The 17,302-nt window shown below is 36.0% G+C and overlaps 1 protein-coding gene across 1 annotated transcript; it reads left to right on the top strand.

Moving 5' to 3' along the window:
• The first annotated feature begins 376 nt into the window (after window positions 1-376).
• On the top strand, window positions 377-10,893 carry MMP13 (matrix metallopeptidase 13). The gene is made up of 10 exons (XM_081281646.1): window positions 377-508; window positions 597-838; window positions 1,452-1,600; window positions 1,777-1,902; window positions 3,872-4,033; window positions 5,342-5,459; window positions 6,451-6,584; window positions 7,600-7,759; window positions 9,948-10,051; window positions 10,728-10,893. Exons 1-10 carry the CDS (start codon window positions 389-391, stop codon window positions 10,826-10,828), a joined length of 1,416 nt encoding a protein of 471 aa, XP_081137772.1. The 5' UTR covers window positions 377-388; the 3' UTR covers window positions 10,829-10,893.
• Window positions 10,894-17,302: the final 6,409 nt, after the last annotated feature.

Below are 17,302 nucleotides of genomic sequence, written 5' to 3' on the forward strand. Positions count from 1 at the left end.
TCACCTTGATATTCTTATCTGAAAAAGCCAAAGCAGCTGCTTTCCTACAGAAAGAAGAAAACATTTTTGCAGAGTGAAGTGAAAAAATGTACTACTCTCTGCTTCTTCCCACAGTATCCATAAATATGCTGAGGGAGTTTATTTTGCCAGATGGTTTTGTGACTCTGCTGAAACAAGAGATGCCCTCATTTTATATTTCCCTCAAATTCTGCCACAAACCACACTCGGGAGGAAGAAAATTAAAAAAAAAGTCGCCATGTAAGCATGCTTACCTTTGACTGCTGAGGAAGTTGAGACACCCATGAATGATGACTCAACATCGCAGGCCTATAAAAGTAAAGGTATTTGCCAGTGGAAAGGCAGCAGACTCCAGGCACAGCCATTCAAGATGCACCCAGGTGTCCTGGCTGCCTTCCTCCTCTTGAGCTGGACTCACTGTCGGGCCCTGCCCCTCCCCAGTGGTGATGATGATGAAGACTTGTCTGAGGAAGACCTCCAGTTTGCAGAGGTAGAGTAACTTACCCAACCTGAGGATGTAGCCCAGCTCTTAAATTCCTTCTCCTTTTAAAACCAGCTTATTTGGGTCTCTTTTTCAGCACTACTTGAAATCTTATTACCATCCTTCAAATCTTGCGGGAATCCTGAAGAAGAATGCAGCAAGCTCCATGGTGGACAGGCTCCGAGAAATGCAGTCTTTCTTCGGCTTAGAGGTGACGGGCAAACTGGACGATAGCACCTTAGATATCATGAAAAAACCAAGATGCGGGGTCCCTGATGTGGGCGAATACAATGTTTTCCCTCGGACTCTCAAATGGTCCCAAACAAATTTAACCTACAGGTAAATGACAGACTACATTTCCTTGATATTTGCTAGTTTTTTCTTCTGGTAGTAAATGTCTAATATTAAGTCGACCTTAAATATTTAATTGGAAGTTAAGTAGGTCTAGAAATGGTTTTAAGACTGCTGCTGGGAATGTCTCATAACATCAATAATTGTAATGTTATAATCCAACATTACTTTTCAGGGAACATCTCAAAACCAAAATAAAAGTAAAAATAAATTCAATAAAACTTGCGAAAATAGGACATCAGTCACATTTATTATCATAGAGCTAAAGATAAAAGGTTCCACTCTTGTTAGAAGTTTTACAGAAGTATTTTATTTAATTTGTCTATATTGATATAATTCCAAACTTTTAGCATGCAAAATAAGTTCTATTATATGTCTGAATACTTTAAGAAGCCACATGGTCAAACATGGAGATGCTCAAATATCTAATTGAATTCTTAACTTTTTATCCTTGGATATCACCATAACTAATACATTTTACCTATAGTAGAACTTTTAAAAAAGACATTGCATTTTAGTTGAAAAGCAATGTTCCAAGAAAGTGTATTGTAAAATAACTCTAACTTTCCAAAATTTAATTGAAACTTTCTCTGTTGAATAGAATTGTGAATTATACCCCTGATATGACTCATTCTGAAGTGGAGAAGGCATTTAAAAAAGCCTTCAAAGTGTGGTCCGATGTGACACCTTTGAATTTTACCAGACTCCATGATGGCACAGCAGACATCATGATCTCTTTTGGAACTAAAGGTAATGAGGCAGAATCATTTCTGAAATGTTTTTATATTCTAATCCTTAATCGGTTCTATTTTTATTCCTTCTTCTAGTCATTCATTAAGTTTATAGCATTTAACAAAAGTTAAGCAAGCACCTGTGCCAGGTTCTACTGGGCATGCTCAGATTCTGACTCTCCCTTCTGTTTGTAGAGCATGGAGACTTCTACCCATTTGATGGACCCTCTGGTCTGCTGGCTCATGCTTTTCCTCCTGGACCAAACTATGGAGGAGATGCCCATTTTGATGATGATGAAGACTGGACCAGTAGTTCTAAAGGTAATGTTTTTTATACAGATGAATTAATGTATTAGATTACACAGTGAACATATTCCTACAAAGTGAAGAAGCATAAAATAAATTGTATTTAGCATTTGATTATATTTTCTAAAATAAATAAATAAAAACAATCTTATTCTTGTTAGTATCTCTACAAGAGACATTTCTACAAATAAATTGTGAATGTGAAAAAATGGATAAAATGTATTACTTTATCATCCTGATTTGAGGGATACTAACTTAGAAGTCTGACTAAAATGTCTTCTCTGTCAGCAAAGGAAATTTTATTGTGGGTTCCCTTTTTTGCATGTTGAAGAAGTATAGTTTACATAAATTTATATCTAAAAGTCATTAGGACTCCATCTATGGGTCATAACTGAATTGCATGGGAATTGAAATAGATTTTTTCCTTTGTAGAAATATTAATGACATGAGTTCAGACAACTTTCTATTCCTTATTGCATGAGTTACTTGCTTCAGATTTGCCTACAGCACTCATTTTATAAACACTGCTTTGAGAAATCAAGATAATGTCTTTAAATGCACTGAGACAGATAAGATGAAGGATATATTTACAAGAGGAAAATGAAACGGATTGTGGAATGCATTTATTTAGTCATTGAATCTTCAAAGCTCAAATTAATTACAATGCAAATTTAGGAAATCACAGAATTTTTCAAAGAGAGTTTAATTTTGGAACTAGAGATATTCTAATTTACGGCAACTAGAGGCAATCTTTATAGACAGCTGATTTTTATTTTTCAGCTGTCTATAAAGATTATTTTTCCCACGTAAAACTGGGCCTTAAATGATCAGTGTCTCAACACCAGTGCCTCTAAAGGAAAGAGTGAAAATTCACTAATTTACATATTTGAGTCTTTCATAGGTGAGAATGACCTTGGGAAGAAAGAACAACACTAACTAGTGTTAAGACAGAGTTACAGTAAGACTCAGATTTAGATTCCTATATAAGTTCTGCATTTGAAACATATATAACTGAAATAAATGAAAACTTCCAAAAATAAATCTGGAATAAGTTTTCAGTTGAAGGCTAAGAAAGGTATGCATTACTGGTCACTTTAGTAAAGAACTACTTATTTAGATCATGTGACCTCTGTATGTGTATGTGCAGAATTTACTTAGTTCAGTCTCTTCATGTACAGGCTATGATAACAGGGTATTTAAGGTAGAACTGAAGCCACTGGCTCCAGCTTTCATGTATTCTAAGCAGAAGTAAATATCCCTATTGCCTGACACATCTGATTTTTCTTTTAATGTTTTATTATCCTTTTTCTCCCCTATCTAAAGTATCAATATTAGGAAGCTAAAAATTGATAAAAAGAATGTCTAGAGGAAACCATGACAACAGTGACATACTCATATTCTAGAGTACAGGGGAAATGCTCAGTCATATATAGTTTCTGGTATTATAAACTCTATAGTCTAGAAAAATTCTGGAAAGGATCATTTGGTTGGAATTTGTTCCCAAGTGTATAACCAGAGACCCTAGTTGATGTGTTCTCTATACTTGGTCATTATCTCTTGGATGCTGCCTCCTGTTTGTATGCTGTTCTAGACTGCATATTAGCGAGGCAAGGCTCTATGTGATTTCCCTACTTCTAATTTAAGGTGATTTCTGTCCACTTTCCTCCCCTGACCTAAGAATAAAAATAGCATGTCAGGATTCCTATTGTATTCACAGTAAATCCTTATTGACTAATAAGTATATGAGAGCAATCTGTTGATATTTCTGTAGGTAACTGATTAATTATGTTGGCAACTATAATCAAAGAGAACCATAAATTATTAATAAAGATTATATCAATACTTTGAATTTTTCTTCAAGCCACTGAATATTAATTTTTAAAAGAGAACAAGATAATGAAGAAAGAGAAAAGTAAGATGGAAAAAATATTTCTTTCATTGACTGAAATTCCTTTTTTTCTACTGTTTCTTTGTTTTCTTACAGGCTACAACTTGTTTCTTGTAGCTGCCCATGAGTTTGGTCACTCCTTAGGTCTTGACCACTCCAAGGACCCAGGAGCCCTCATGTTTCCCATCTACACCTACACTGGAAAAAGCCATTTCATGCTTCCTGATGATGATGTACAAGGAATCCAGTCTCTCTATGGTGACTTAATTTATCAGCTATAAAAACAGAATAGAATCAGTTATAAAATTAGTTACATAAGTAGAATAGATGCATGCATTTTTTCTTTCTAAATTGTCCAAGGAGAAAATATTCCATTCTGTATGCTTTTTTTTGCATAATATAATTTCTGTATTTGTATTTTATACATTGTCAGATACATTAGATACCCTCAAAATACCTCTACCATGAAAAAGGAAAATATTTTATTTCCCATTTAACCAATGAAGCAATTAAGCCTGTTAGAGTTTAGTACACCTATAGTAACACAGTTGATGGTGACAGCAGTTATAAATTCTTGGTATTCTTTCAACTGGTCTAATTGCCATAGTAGAAATCACTCTTGTGAACTTCAGTAGTTTTTAACCAACAATTACAATGACAGTGAAGAAATCCCTCCTTTTATTCTTCCAATTTTTCCATAATATTTACAAAACATTTAAATCTTAACCAAAACATTTATTTATAATTACCTGCCATAAATAGAATGAAAACCACCATGTGGTCATTAGTGTAAACATATCTGGAGCAAAGAGCTCAGAAAACTTGCTCACGTCTCCTCAGTCCATAATTCCTCCCCACCTCAGATTTAAATTCACTACTATAGCTAGTGTAAGCAAAGGCAAGAACTTGAAGGTGGCCAATGGAATTTTCCATTTTATTTTGCAATTTTTATTTCTACTATATTGTGAATAAGGGACTGGTAATAAAATTAGATAAAACACTGTAGGGTTACTGCTGTGCACTGCTGTGTGAGCTGGTGGAAGAGTTATAACCATGTGCAAATCACATCAGACTTGCTGCAGGCTGGCTTGTCACTGAGATGCAATGCACTGTGGCAAACTGGTGACGCAACATAAGCTGATATTGACAGTTGAAAAAATAGTCAGGAGAAGGAGCCGCTTTGAGGGCTATCACGGGCATAGCATGTCATCAGAAATGGCTTTAAGAGAAATATGTTTCTCAAGAACAGTTTGTCAATTGGTGATACAAAGTATGGAGGAATTTTTCTCAGTCTTTTGCTTTTTTCTCATATCTATCAGATAAAAAAATTAATTTGTAGTTCAGCAGAGTCTGAAGGTTTGTTGAAGGATGAAAGCAGAGAGGTAGTCCCCCTGCAAGACCTTGGTAACCCTGGAGAAAGGAGGTAGGATTACCATTATGTAGGAGCTTCAGGACTTAGGGAATCCATTCTTGTTCTCCATAAGCAGGATCAGCCTGTTGTGCTGTGACTTAGGTCACCAGGAGGGGTCATACTAGTAACTTCTCCCATTTATTTCACAACTACAGGTCCAGGAGATGAAGATCCTAACCCTAAACATCCCAAAACACCAGACAAATGTGACCCCTCCTTAACCCTTGATGCCATTACCAGTCTCCGAGGAGAAACAATGATCTTTAAAGACAGGTACTCTTGGGAGTCTTTCATCAAATCTGTAGGTGACAAACATTTGCATGTCCATGTTTGCAAACTGCCAAAACATCCAGTCAAACATCTAGATTCTAACAGGGAAAAGAATAGACTTTTGGGCAGTTTATTTACATGTTGCAGATCCAATAAATGACTGATGAATAGACACTTTCCTTTCCAATGGATAATCTTAGCATTGAGCAGCTTCTTTTACATCTTTGGTTATCTTTCTTATAAAGACAACAAAGTAAAGTAAGTAATCCAATTTATTTGAAAAACAGACAGATACTGAGAGTAATTACTGAATTAGTAAAATGTTACTCATTATTGTCCATAAGAATTCCTTTTGGCATGGAAAGACTTTGATTTCAGATACCTAGGCTGGAATTTGAGAGGGGGGAATGCTTTGCAACCTAAACTTATAGGTATTAACATTGAAATATTAATTTTAAATTTCTAAATTGTTGTATGATGCTCATTTGTTTATCTGTTCACTAATCCATTAGCTGCCCCCCTCATTTTGATCCAATAGCATTCCCACCACCTTTCATACAACTCTAATTACATTGTGCTCTGCTGCTTTCTCACATTATCAGTGAGATAATGTGAAAACTACATGGAACTACATGGAAGACATAGCTTGTGTATTCATGTTTTTGTTTTTTTTCCCTAGAGCCCAATATAGTGCCTGGCATATTGCTTGCCACTTGCAAGATTTACAAAACAAGAGAAAAGCACCATGTCAACCCACAAAAGACTCAGAGCTTTCACTAAAGCTCTGTGACATTTTAAACTTGAATACCTTAGGTTAGCATTAGGATAACCAAAATTTAAAACTACCCTTAAAGGAATATGGAACTTTTTCCCCTTCACAGGTGCTAGGGGACAGTTGTGTTAATTGTGTTGATGTGGAGAGAGGTGGCTTGCAGGATAGAAATATTGCACTTAAAATATGATAGAAAATTATGTCTTTCTATTCTTGTGCTAGATTCTTTTGGCGCCTGCACCCTCAGCAGGTTGATGCAGAGCTGTTTTTGACAAAATCATTTTGGCCAGAACTTCCCAATCGTGTTGATGCTGCATATGAACATCCTTCTCATGACCTTATATTCATCTTCCGAGGTAAGCCATCCAAGGTGAGGCCTTCCACATGACCAGGGGAGACAGTGATAGACCTGAGACTTACTAAAATGATCACTACCAGAAATACACCTAAATTAAGGATCAGATGAAAACTAAAAACCACCTGACCATTCTACCAAATATCCCTAAATTTGATATGCAAGAGTTCTGTCTTATTAGCTATCGTATCTATTTGCATCATATCCTTAATTTCAATTTTTTTTCTCTTGGTTTCTCTTAAAAGTTGCTTACTGGGGGCTGGAGAGGTGGCTCAGTGGTAGATCTCTTGCTGAGGCTTCCATCATTAGCACTGAAAAAAAAATCTCTATATATTGCTTACTGAAAAACCATAACATTGTACATTTTGAAAAAGTGAAAAAATGTTAACTATAATTCCCCTTTCTGTAAACAAGTTCATTTTATTATGTTCTCACTTTCTTTTCTAGTCCTTCACCATATTTAATACATATTGTTTACATATTTGGTTTCAAAGCATAGATAGGGGTTTAAATTCTACTTATTCTGTTGATATAAAATCATGAAAAATTTTCAAATTGCTATTCTGTCTTCATGACCACAATTTAATGCTATGTTTATCTAAATTCTACTCACATTATTTTTATTATTTGACTACTATAACTAATGTAATAATGAAGTTACTTTTTAGAGAAAGAAATCACTTTCTAACTAGTATAAAATATGTATTTTCAATTTACTATTGTGCTGTATAGTCAAACAAGAATTTTTTACCCATCTCTAAACAATATTCAGAGGTAATAAATTGCCAAATTAATTTTGATATCTGGTTGGCTATATTCAGAACTAGGAAGTTAGGGTCTTAAACACTAATTTTTATTGGAATAATGCTTATATCTCTATGTTTCATAAACACTGTGACCATGAACACTGAATATTTTATTTCTGAAATATAGTATTTTTTTAAAGTAAATATCCACACGTGTGAGTCCTAATAGATTTTCTTTACACTAAAACTATTTTTTTTCACTTCTTCTAGGTAGAAAATTTTGGGCTCTTAATGGTTATGACATTCTGGAAGGTTATCCCAAAAAAATATCTGAACTGGGTTTTCCAAAAGAGGTTAAGAAGATAAGTGCTGCTGTTCATTTTGAGAACACCGGCAAGACCCTCTTCTTCTCGGGAAACCAGGTCTGGAGGTAAGACAATAATATGCACTGTCCCATCTTGTGTAATGGGTACAAAGCAAGCCTCAAACATCTGCCACTACTCTAAGTTATTATCTTACCATATTATTTTAAATTTCATACCAGTCACTCATTTCTTTCTGTTCCATGTAAGCTCCTGCAAGGGCTCCAGGCATGTTTAAAATCTTAATCTCTCTTAAATACACACACTCTACCCACCTCTTCTCAACTGCTCTTTTCTTTCTTTCTTCTTTTTCTTTAAGGAGAGAGAGAGAGAGAATTTTTTTTAATATTTATTTTTTAGTTTTTGGCGGACATAACATCTTTGTTTGTATGTGGTGCTGAGGATCGAACCCGGGCTGCATGCATGCCAGGCGAGCGCGCTACCGCTTGAGCCACATCCCAACCCATCTTTTCTTTCTTAGCCATTTATTATGCCTCAAATATGGCAAACTGCTACTTTTACTTTGGTACCATTATTATTTTTAATCTTTTATCTGGACTCTTTTTCTTGTCACCACCTCCTAATTTATAAGTGGTTCTATTTTCAGGGGTTAGAGAGGACACCAGAATGGGTACAGGTAATTATTAGTTGAGAAAAGGCTCCATGTTTGTAGAATCAGCTGATCCACTAGAAAGGGTGACCAGTAAGCTGATGGGCCCATAGTTTGTAAAGTCAAATTTCTGAAGGGAAAATGGAACTGGAATATTTAAAACATATTTAAAGGTTCAGGCAACACTGAGCAACATTTAGGAGCCCAGATCCATTTCTACAATGGGGAATGACAATATATCAAGGAACTCCACACTCATAATGTTTAGAATGGATGCTTTATTCTATTTCTACATACACACAGGCACACACACACATGCACAACTATACGCTATATACATCTTCCTGTGTGTATCATCTTTGTCTTTGAATTTTTTTTCTGATAATGCAATTTGCACCTCTCTAAAAATTACTGACAGCTTCTATCTGGCACAACTTTCCATTTCCTACACTCTGGAAGAACTCTATGGTTCAGTCAGGATGAATTGCTTATCAGATCTCAAATATACTGTGCTCTTATATCCCCCTCAACTTCTCTTACATAATTTTCTTCCTTTCATCTCTCCCTCTTAAAACTCTAACTATCTGAAATATTTGAAGTATTATTTTGTCTATAGAATTTTTGAACACCCCACTCAGAGGTTATCTCCCCTTTTCCTGTACAGTCATGACATTTTCTGTTTACTCTCTTATGGTGCTTAACTTACTTACCTTATAATGCTTACCTTATAATTCCTGGTGTTGAGCTGGGGATGCAGCTTAGAGGCAGAGCATTGCTTAATGTAACAAAGCCATGGGTTCCAACCCCAGTAACACACACACACACACACACACACACACACACACGAGCCTGATGCTGTAATTGTGTGTATATGTCATATGTCTAAGCTTTCTTGATGGGTCAGGGATTCTTACCATTTACCTATTAGGATATATTTCAAAGATATAAAAGGCTCCCATCAGTAACAATAGCACCTTAAGGGATACTATTTTTTTTAGGTTAATTTCAGAATGTATTCGGTTGGTCAGGGTGTGGTGGTGACAGGGAAGAAGAAATGTAGAATATACAGTTATGCATGGGGAAACCTATTTTCTCCTTTCAATCTTTACTACATAAGCCCTTATAACATTTTAGTGCTGAATTTAAACCTTAAATATTTTTATATCCATTACTGTACTTAGCAAGTTATTTTACACATAGTAGAAGATCAATAGACAATTATTCAATGCATATATTTATTCAGTGAAATATATTTTTTCATTCTAAGAATGCCATCCTAATGACATATTTTTATAACAGGTACAGAATTTGTAAAGTGGAAATAAGCTTGTAATTATCCTTACAAAGATGACCTTTAAAAAGGTCAACAAATACTCATCAAGCATTCATTACTAATTAAAAAGAAACTATCAGATATTTTAAAACTTGTCCGTTCTGAAAGGTACCATTGAATCCATTGTATTATATCTAAAATTGTTTTGTTTTGAGGTGGGTTCTCCCTCTGTTGCCCAGGCTGGCCTTGAACTTGAGATCCCCCTGCTTCAGTCTCCCAAGTAACTGGGATTGCAGGTTTACGCCACTTCAATGGGCTTAAATCATTTTTAAGAACAGAACTTACTTAAGAATTTATTTTTCTTATTCAATAGATATGATGATACTAATCATATCATGGACAAAGACTATCCCAGACTTATAGAGGAGGAATTCCCAGGAATTGGCGATAAAGTGGATGCTGTATATGAGAAAAATGGTAATTATTACATTGCATTAAACTTCAACAAGAGCTTCTGCAGCTCCTTAAAACTCTTTTCTTTACGAAGGCTTTTAATATAGGACTTAGATGTGCTATTAAATATATGGCAGTTAAGTCATTAATTATTCTTGAGTGACTATTTACACAGAGCACAAACAAAAAAAATAAGTTGCTTAGAAAAAAAATGAAAATTTTAATTATTGCTAATTCTGTAAAAAAGTCATGCCAAACCCTATATATTACCTTAAATTATATGTAAAAATGCCAAGATGGAAAGGATGTTGCCAGAATTTAAACTAGGAATGGAGTGGGGGTAATTTATATATAAAGGCTCATAACAACCAATAATTTATATGACTTTTTGCTTTAATTATGAAAGGAAATATTGTCCCTAACTTACAACAAATAACTAATATAAGTATTTCTAGCATTGAAATTGGAATTCATGGTAAGACAATGAATTCTAGGTGGTATTTTAGAAGATCTCAGAACATTTATCCCTTTTCTTTTAAACTTATAAGCAAGACATTAAAATGTCAGTAGGATTTAAAAAGATAAAAATTGCAATGTTAAAAATAATTCAACTCTAACAGATTGGACATTTAAGATTAACTGTAGTAAAACCTTTTTATTTTCAAACTTTGAAATTTTCCTTATGGTCTTTTTCTTGTAGGTTATATTTATTTTTTCAATGGACCCATACAGTTTGAATATAGCATCTGGAGTAACCGTATTGTTCGTGTCATGCCAGCAAATTCATTACTGTGGTGTTAAGTGTCTTTAAACATTGTTATTTAAATCCTGGAGATCACTTGGGATAATACTTCCAGAAATGTGGGGCAAGGGAGGACAGCTTCGTTCTGTGAACAAGCTTTCATAAGTTATCTTTGAGCATTTATTATCTGTTTGACTATGCGTGGCTGGAACCACATTGAAGAATTTTGAAGTAATGAAGTCGAGTACCTCCAAGGATCACCTGATTCCTGTGTGCTCTATAGCAGCAATAGTTGATGGTATTTCCCACACCAAAAGTGGGAATATGGTGTGTCACTGAGAAAAGTAAATCACATATAATTATGAATCATCTTTATTAAAATGTACAAAATAGTATAAACATGAACATTTTGAGAGGTCTATCATAGAAATAAAGGGAAATGCCAGTAATAGACTTGTAGACAACTTTCCAAAGAGATAATTTGTGTTTTACACTGAGAATATTCATATGTACATGTCCCTCTTTATACAAACATTAAGAAAATATCAAAGTTACTAAAGAAAGGAGACAAAGACTAATAAGGGGACCATAGATGCAGCTTTGGATTTTGTTTAATTTTCGCTTTTGGCAATGGATTGCTTTCAGATAAGACAAATATTCCTCTGTGTATTGATAGAAGATCAAGAAAGAAGGTCTCTCTTTTTATTAAAACATTTTGGGGCTTTGCAAAGTCACAAAGTAAAAAATTAAAACTGTTATCAAAATAATTTAGGTGATAGCATTACGTTTCCATAAATCACTTGATTATTTAAGACTCAAATTTATGTTTCGATCACATTTTAACTAATTATTTTAATTGTCCAGTTTACCTTGGACATATAGGCTATTTTCTAAAGACTTAACTAGCAAGGAATAAAATATATCTTACAAATTGGAAGTATTTATGTTAAAACAGAGACATCCAAAATAAGGAAAATAGTGTACTAGACTGTGATCCTCTTGAGATATGGGACTGTGTTGTTTTTCTTTGCTTTTTTTCCTCCCAATTCTTCAGCACTTGGCAGGGCACTGAGCACTTGCTGAATACATGAGTGGCCCCCAGAGGAAGAACTATTGTGCTGAGAAATCTTGTTCATAAAAACTCAGGCAAAAAAATGAAATATATATTTGCACAATGTATTATAATGTGTTAATGTTGTTTCTAATAAAAATATATTTTCAACAGACATTTTTATATGGTATATTTTATTTTTAAGTATAATTTTAAGCTTTCCTCACAAAATAATTTATTATCAATATTTCTTGGTGAATGCAGTTTACTCTCCCCACCCTCTCAGAATTTAAATTTAAAATTAATTGTACTGGGCTATGTCAAAGTTCTGATACAGTTTGCTCAGCATGGTGCTGATGAGACCATTCCTTCTGGGCCAGCCTCCCTTGATGAAGCACACAATTCCTCAGTATCCTCCTTGCTGACAGTATTTGGCAACTAAGTGGAAAGAGCTGGAGTTAGGAAGATTGAGTTCTACTTCTCGCTCTGCCTTGAATTCTTCCCTGTGACTTTATACAGGTTATTTCATCTCCATGGGCCTTACCTTTCTTATCTGTAAAAGGAGAGGATCGAAAGCTGTGGTGAATTTGGGGAAATATGGAGAGACAGGAAACTCTGGAGGCAGGCAAGAGAACCCAGGTCCCCCTTGGGAAATTCAAGTCCCTTCTGTTTTCCTAAGTTTTTCCCATTTGCAAACATTTAATACATTTCTGTTAAGTGTCATTCACTAGCAAAACCAAACCAAACCAAACCTTGATTTGTACTCCCCGAAAAGCTTATACATTACTGTGAAGACAAAACTGCAAGATGACCAATTCAGTAAGTCAGGTGTTCTGTTGGGGAGCAGGGAGCACTCATTATGGGGGAAGAATGAATTGCTGATGTCTTCTTTATGGTGTACCTCAAAAATAATCTGCATACTTTTCATTTTCCCTGACAATGTAACAGAATTATTGATTTCTAAGTTTTGCTGTTAGGGTATAACATAGTCTATCTATCCATCCATCCATCCATCCATTCATTCATCTACCAGTCCATCTAACAAAAATCAAATGGAGGACTATGGATATAGCTCAGGGGCAGAATACTTGCCAGCATGCACGAGGCCCTATATTCAATACTGAGTAGCACCAAAAAAAAAAAAAAAAAAAGTTTGGAAGCTGGGTGCAGTGTTGCAAAAGGTTGGAGGTGTAGCTCAGTGGTAAAGCTCCCCTGTTTTCAATCTCCAGTGCCTTGCCCATTCCCCCACCCCCCAAAAAATCAACTGGGCGCCTGTCCACCTGTCCTGTGTCAGGAATTTAAGTAGAAGTTGAGGAAATAATGAAGAACAAAACCTCCTTACTTTTTTGGAACTCAGTCTACTTGGAAGCACAAATATTAATGAAATAAGTATGTGTTTAAACTGTGGTAGGTGCCAAAAAGAATAGAAATATGGTATTCCGAGAGCCTCTGACAAGAGGGACTTTATTGTATTTATGGGGTATAGGGGTCGAGGGCAAAGGAGGTGGTTCAGGAAAGGTTTCACGCAGAAGAGGTTCCTGAGCTAATGTAAAAAGTGAGAAGTTAACTGGGCCAGTGAAGGCAATCAGGGAAGGGCTCAGGGCCCTGTGCTCCCGACTGGAATGATTTCTTGGAGCCTATTAAAGAATTATAGGGGTGCTTCATGATGATTTTGGCAGAGTGTGAATTGGTAAATTATACCAAGAAAGCACCTACTACAACCATGTTTATCCTATCCTTCAAGTCAGTTGCAATGCCAAACATAAATCAATGAATCTCTCTGACAAATAAAGGGATAAGAACATATTGATTTTAAAGCCTGTAAGTTCAAATAAAAAATAGCATGGGTCCTTCTAGGCAGGGTGTGTAAGTCTAGTTCCTGATAACTGAGTCAGTTGATGGAAACATTAACTATTTTTGAGAGTATGGATCTGAAACATGATTGGGCCGCTGTCTCTGTAAGAGCGTTGGGAGATCCTTTCCTGGTAAAAGCTGTTCTCTTGATCTAGAACTCAGTGAATTTTCTTTTCTTTTTAAAAATTTATTTATTTATTTATTTGTTTTTTCATTATGATTCTTAATACACCATTATACCATAATTTATCATATCTCTGATTATATATAAGGTATGTTGACACCAAATTCACATCTTCATACATGTATGTTGTATAATGATGAGGGTCTCCTTTCATCATCCATGCTGTTCCCCTTCTCCCTCCCTTTCCCTCCCACCTCTATTCCCCATCTAGAGGTAATCTTCCTCCCTTGCTCTCCCTCCCAAGCCCATCTCTAGCAATCAGAGAAATGCAAATTAAAACTACTCTAAGATACCACCTCACTCCAGTAAGAATGGCTGCCATTATGAAGACAAACAGCAACAAGTTTTGGCGAGGATGTGGGAAAAAAGGTACACTCATACACTGCTGGTGGGACTGCAAATTAGTGCAGCCAATTTGGAAAGCAGTATGGAGATTCCTTGGAAAAGTGGGAATGGAACCACCATTTGACCCAGCTATTCCTCTTCTCAGACTATACCCAAAGGACCTAAAAACAGCATTTTACAGGGACACAGCCACATCAATGTTTATAGCAGCACAATTCACAATAGCTAAACTGTGGAGCCAACCTAGATGTCCTTCAGTTGATGAATAGATTTAAAAAATGTGGCATTTATACACAATGGAATATTACTCAGCAATAAAAAGAGTAAGATCATGGCATTTGCAGGGAAATGGATGGCATTAGAGCAGATTATGCTAAGTGAAGGTAGCCAATCCCCAAAAAACAAATGCCGAATGTCTTCTCTGATATAGAACCCAGTGAATTTTCCTGGTGTTGTATAAGGCCACTCACTGTCTTTGGCCCTAGTCTCAGGCAGATAACATAACTCTCAGGGAAACTCTGAGAGGATGATTTCCAGTTTCCTCCTATAGAGGAAAGGCTCCTTCAGCAAAATTCTTCTCAAAGTGTGTTCTGAAGGCCAGTGCATCAGCATCACCCAGGCACTTGTCAGAGATGCACATTCTGTGTCATCCCAGAACTGCTAGATGAGGAACTCTGGTTTGGAATCAAACAATCTGTGTTTTAGAAAGTCCTTCAGGTCCCTCAGGTCCCACAGTCCCTTAGGAACTGTCAAGGGAAGTGCTACTTGTTGGGAGTTTCTGAGAGAGATTTTACAGCTATTACTGGGAACCAAAGCTTCTTAGTAAGAGCATGGGGAACTCTGTGCTCTACACTCCTTCCAGAAGACTCATGGTGCATGCTAGCATATGTGTATGCAATCCAAAGGCACAGAAACTGTGTATCTCAGGTTTCCCAGATGCATTGAACATGGAGCATCATTTACTTTCTATGTTAGCATTCTCCAGAGGAACAGAACCAATTATACATATATATCTTCTAAGAGGGGGTTGGGGCTCCGGCTCAGCGATAGAGTTCGATTCTCAGCACCACATATAAATAAATAAAATAAAGTTCTATCAAGAACTAAAAAATATTTAAAAAAAACTTATAAGAGGGTATTTATCATGTTGACTAATGTGGTCGGAGGCTGAATAGTCCCACAATGGCTATCTGCAGGCTTGACATTTGGAGAAACCAGTAGCTCAGTTCAAGAAGCTGGAAGCCTCAGATCAAGAAGAACAAATGACGCAACCCCAGTCCGAGGCTGAAGGCCTGGAGGCCATCTGGAGAGTTGCAGATGCAAGTCCATATTCAAAGGTGAGAATTACGGAGTCCAATGTTTATGGACGATGGCAGCAGCAGAAACACACACCCTCACGAAAAGCCAATAATATGTGCATATGCAGCGTCCCCTTCTTCCCCTTGTTGTTCCATCCAGGCCCCCTCACTATAGGATGGTGTTGTCCACCTGCAGGGCCATTTTTCCTACTCAGTCTGCTGACCCACATGCCAATCATCTCTGGAGACACTCTCACAGACATACCCAGCAGTGTGCTTTACCAATCTTACAGGTGTCTCTCAATCCAGTCAAGTTGACAACCAAGATTAACCATTGTACTTTATTTTTCTCTTATTTTAGAAAGATATTTAATTTTATTTCAGAAAACTTTTCCTTATTTGCTTTATTATTTGCTGTCACTCTTAGAGATATCCCTATGATAAAGAGTGACATAGATACAGGTATAAATATATAAAGTCAGGATACTTTCTTGACCCCCAATCTCAATTCCAAATTCTCAATATGACTAGAGTTACCTGGATCAGTGTTATTCCACAGTGGCCAATCATAAAATTCAAAAAATGATCAATATCTATTTGGAGTTTACCACTGGGGGCTGTTGTGGTTTTTTAAAAGAGCACCTTGTAAGTTAAGCAGAGTATCCTAATAGAATCTTCTGTGTAATAACTAACAGGTAAAAACCAGAAAGGCTATTCTCACAGATGTTCTTAAATGGGGTGAGAAGGTCAAATGAACATTTTATGAGACATGATACTATATCCTCAGAACTAGTATACTGGGCAAATGTGCTAGACTCAAATTGAATAACACTAACAATGTCATCTTCATAATCTAATGAGGATTAAAAGTTTGAAGGGTTTCTCAATGTTTAACAATAGCCAGAATGTATTTGAAATAGGAGAAACTGATAAGATTTTATATCGGTAGAACAAATTCTGTCCTTGGAATTATCCTGAATAACTTCCATAATAGATTTAAAATATCGTCCTGTAACTCCTTATCCTCATTGTAGAGTCAAAACACCAAAACATATATAATAGACCTTGTAAAAAGATAGCTACATACCAAATTTAAGCCCTGGTCACAGAAGTTAATCTTGAGTTTAAGGACTTGTCAGGAGACTGTGGGATTATAAAAGCTCCACTAGGTGGCACCAGCAACACCTTTCTTAAAATTTTGAAACATTAAATTTGAATTAAATCACAGAACCAGGCTTTGTTCTTTAATATTGGAATGAGGAACTTGGCCAAATGGCTGATTGTGTAATTCCTGAATTTATGTCATTGACTTTCAAAAAGATTTAACAGCCATTATGAACTCAAGAATACAAGTTCTTAGTTATGTATGTGCCCCTGTCACTTATCATAAGAAGTCAGAGTCAGGATGGTGTGTCAGGCCAAGCCACCAAGACCTGTGGTGTACATGCCTTGTTTCTGGGATGTGAGAGCCATATTGGGCCTCTGGGTGACAGACTCCAGTGTTAAACACAAAACACAAAATACACAAAAATATGAAATCAGCCCCCCAAAGAAACCAAACTAGCACTGTTCCAACAGCAAGAGGGAAGAAAATTCACATTACCAGGGGTGGTAAATCTTGATTTCCAAGTGAAAAGGTGAATAGTCATTTATTACCTGGACACAAGGTCAGGTTTAGAGGAAAATGATGTTTAAAGTTCCCAAAATTTCTTTCTCACATGACTCTAGTTTTCCTAAATTTTTGGACTTCTTAGCTGCCTGATATTCTGATGAGTGTGAAATGCTAATCTAGGCTTTCTTG

Source organism: Spermophilus citellus (genome assembly GCF_964194105.1).
Source record: "Spermophilus citellus genome assembly, chromosome: 2".
Classification (NCBI taxonomy): Eukaryota; Metazoa; Chordata; class Mammalia; order Rodentia; family Sciuridae; genus Spermophilus; species Spermophilus citellus.

What these genes read in the sequence shown, in the direction of transcription:
- MMP13 (XM_081281646.1), top strand. Translation starts at nt 389, where the DNA reads ATGCACCCAGGTGTCCTGGCTGCCTTCCTCCTCTTGAGCTGGACTCAC. An exon ending in AAGACCTCCAGTTTGCAGAG is followed by an intron (nt 509 to 596) that starts GTAGAGTAACTT and finishes TCTCTTTTTCAG; the next exon opens with CACTACTTGAAATCTTATTA. An exon ending in CAAACAAATTTAACCTACAG is followed by an intron (nt 839 to 1,451) that starts GTAAATGACAGA and finishes TCTGTTGAATAG; the next exon opens with AATTGTGAATTATACCCCTG.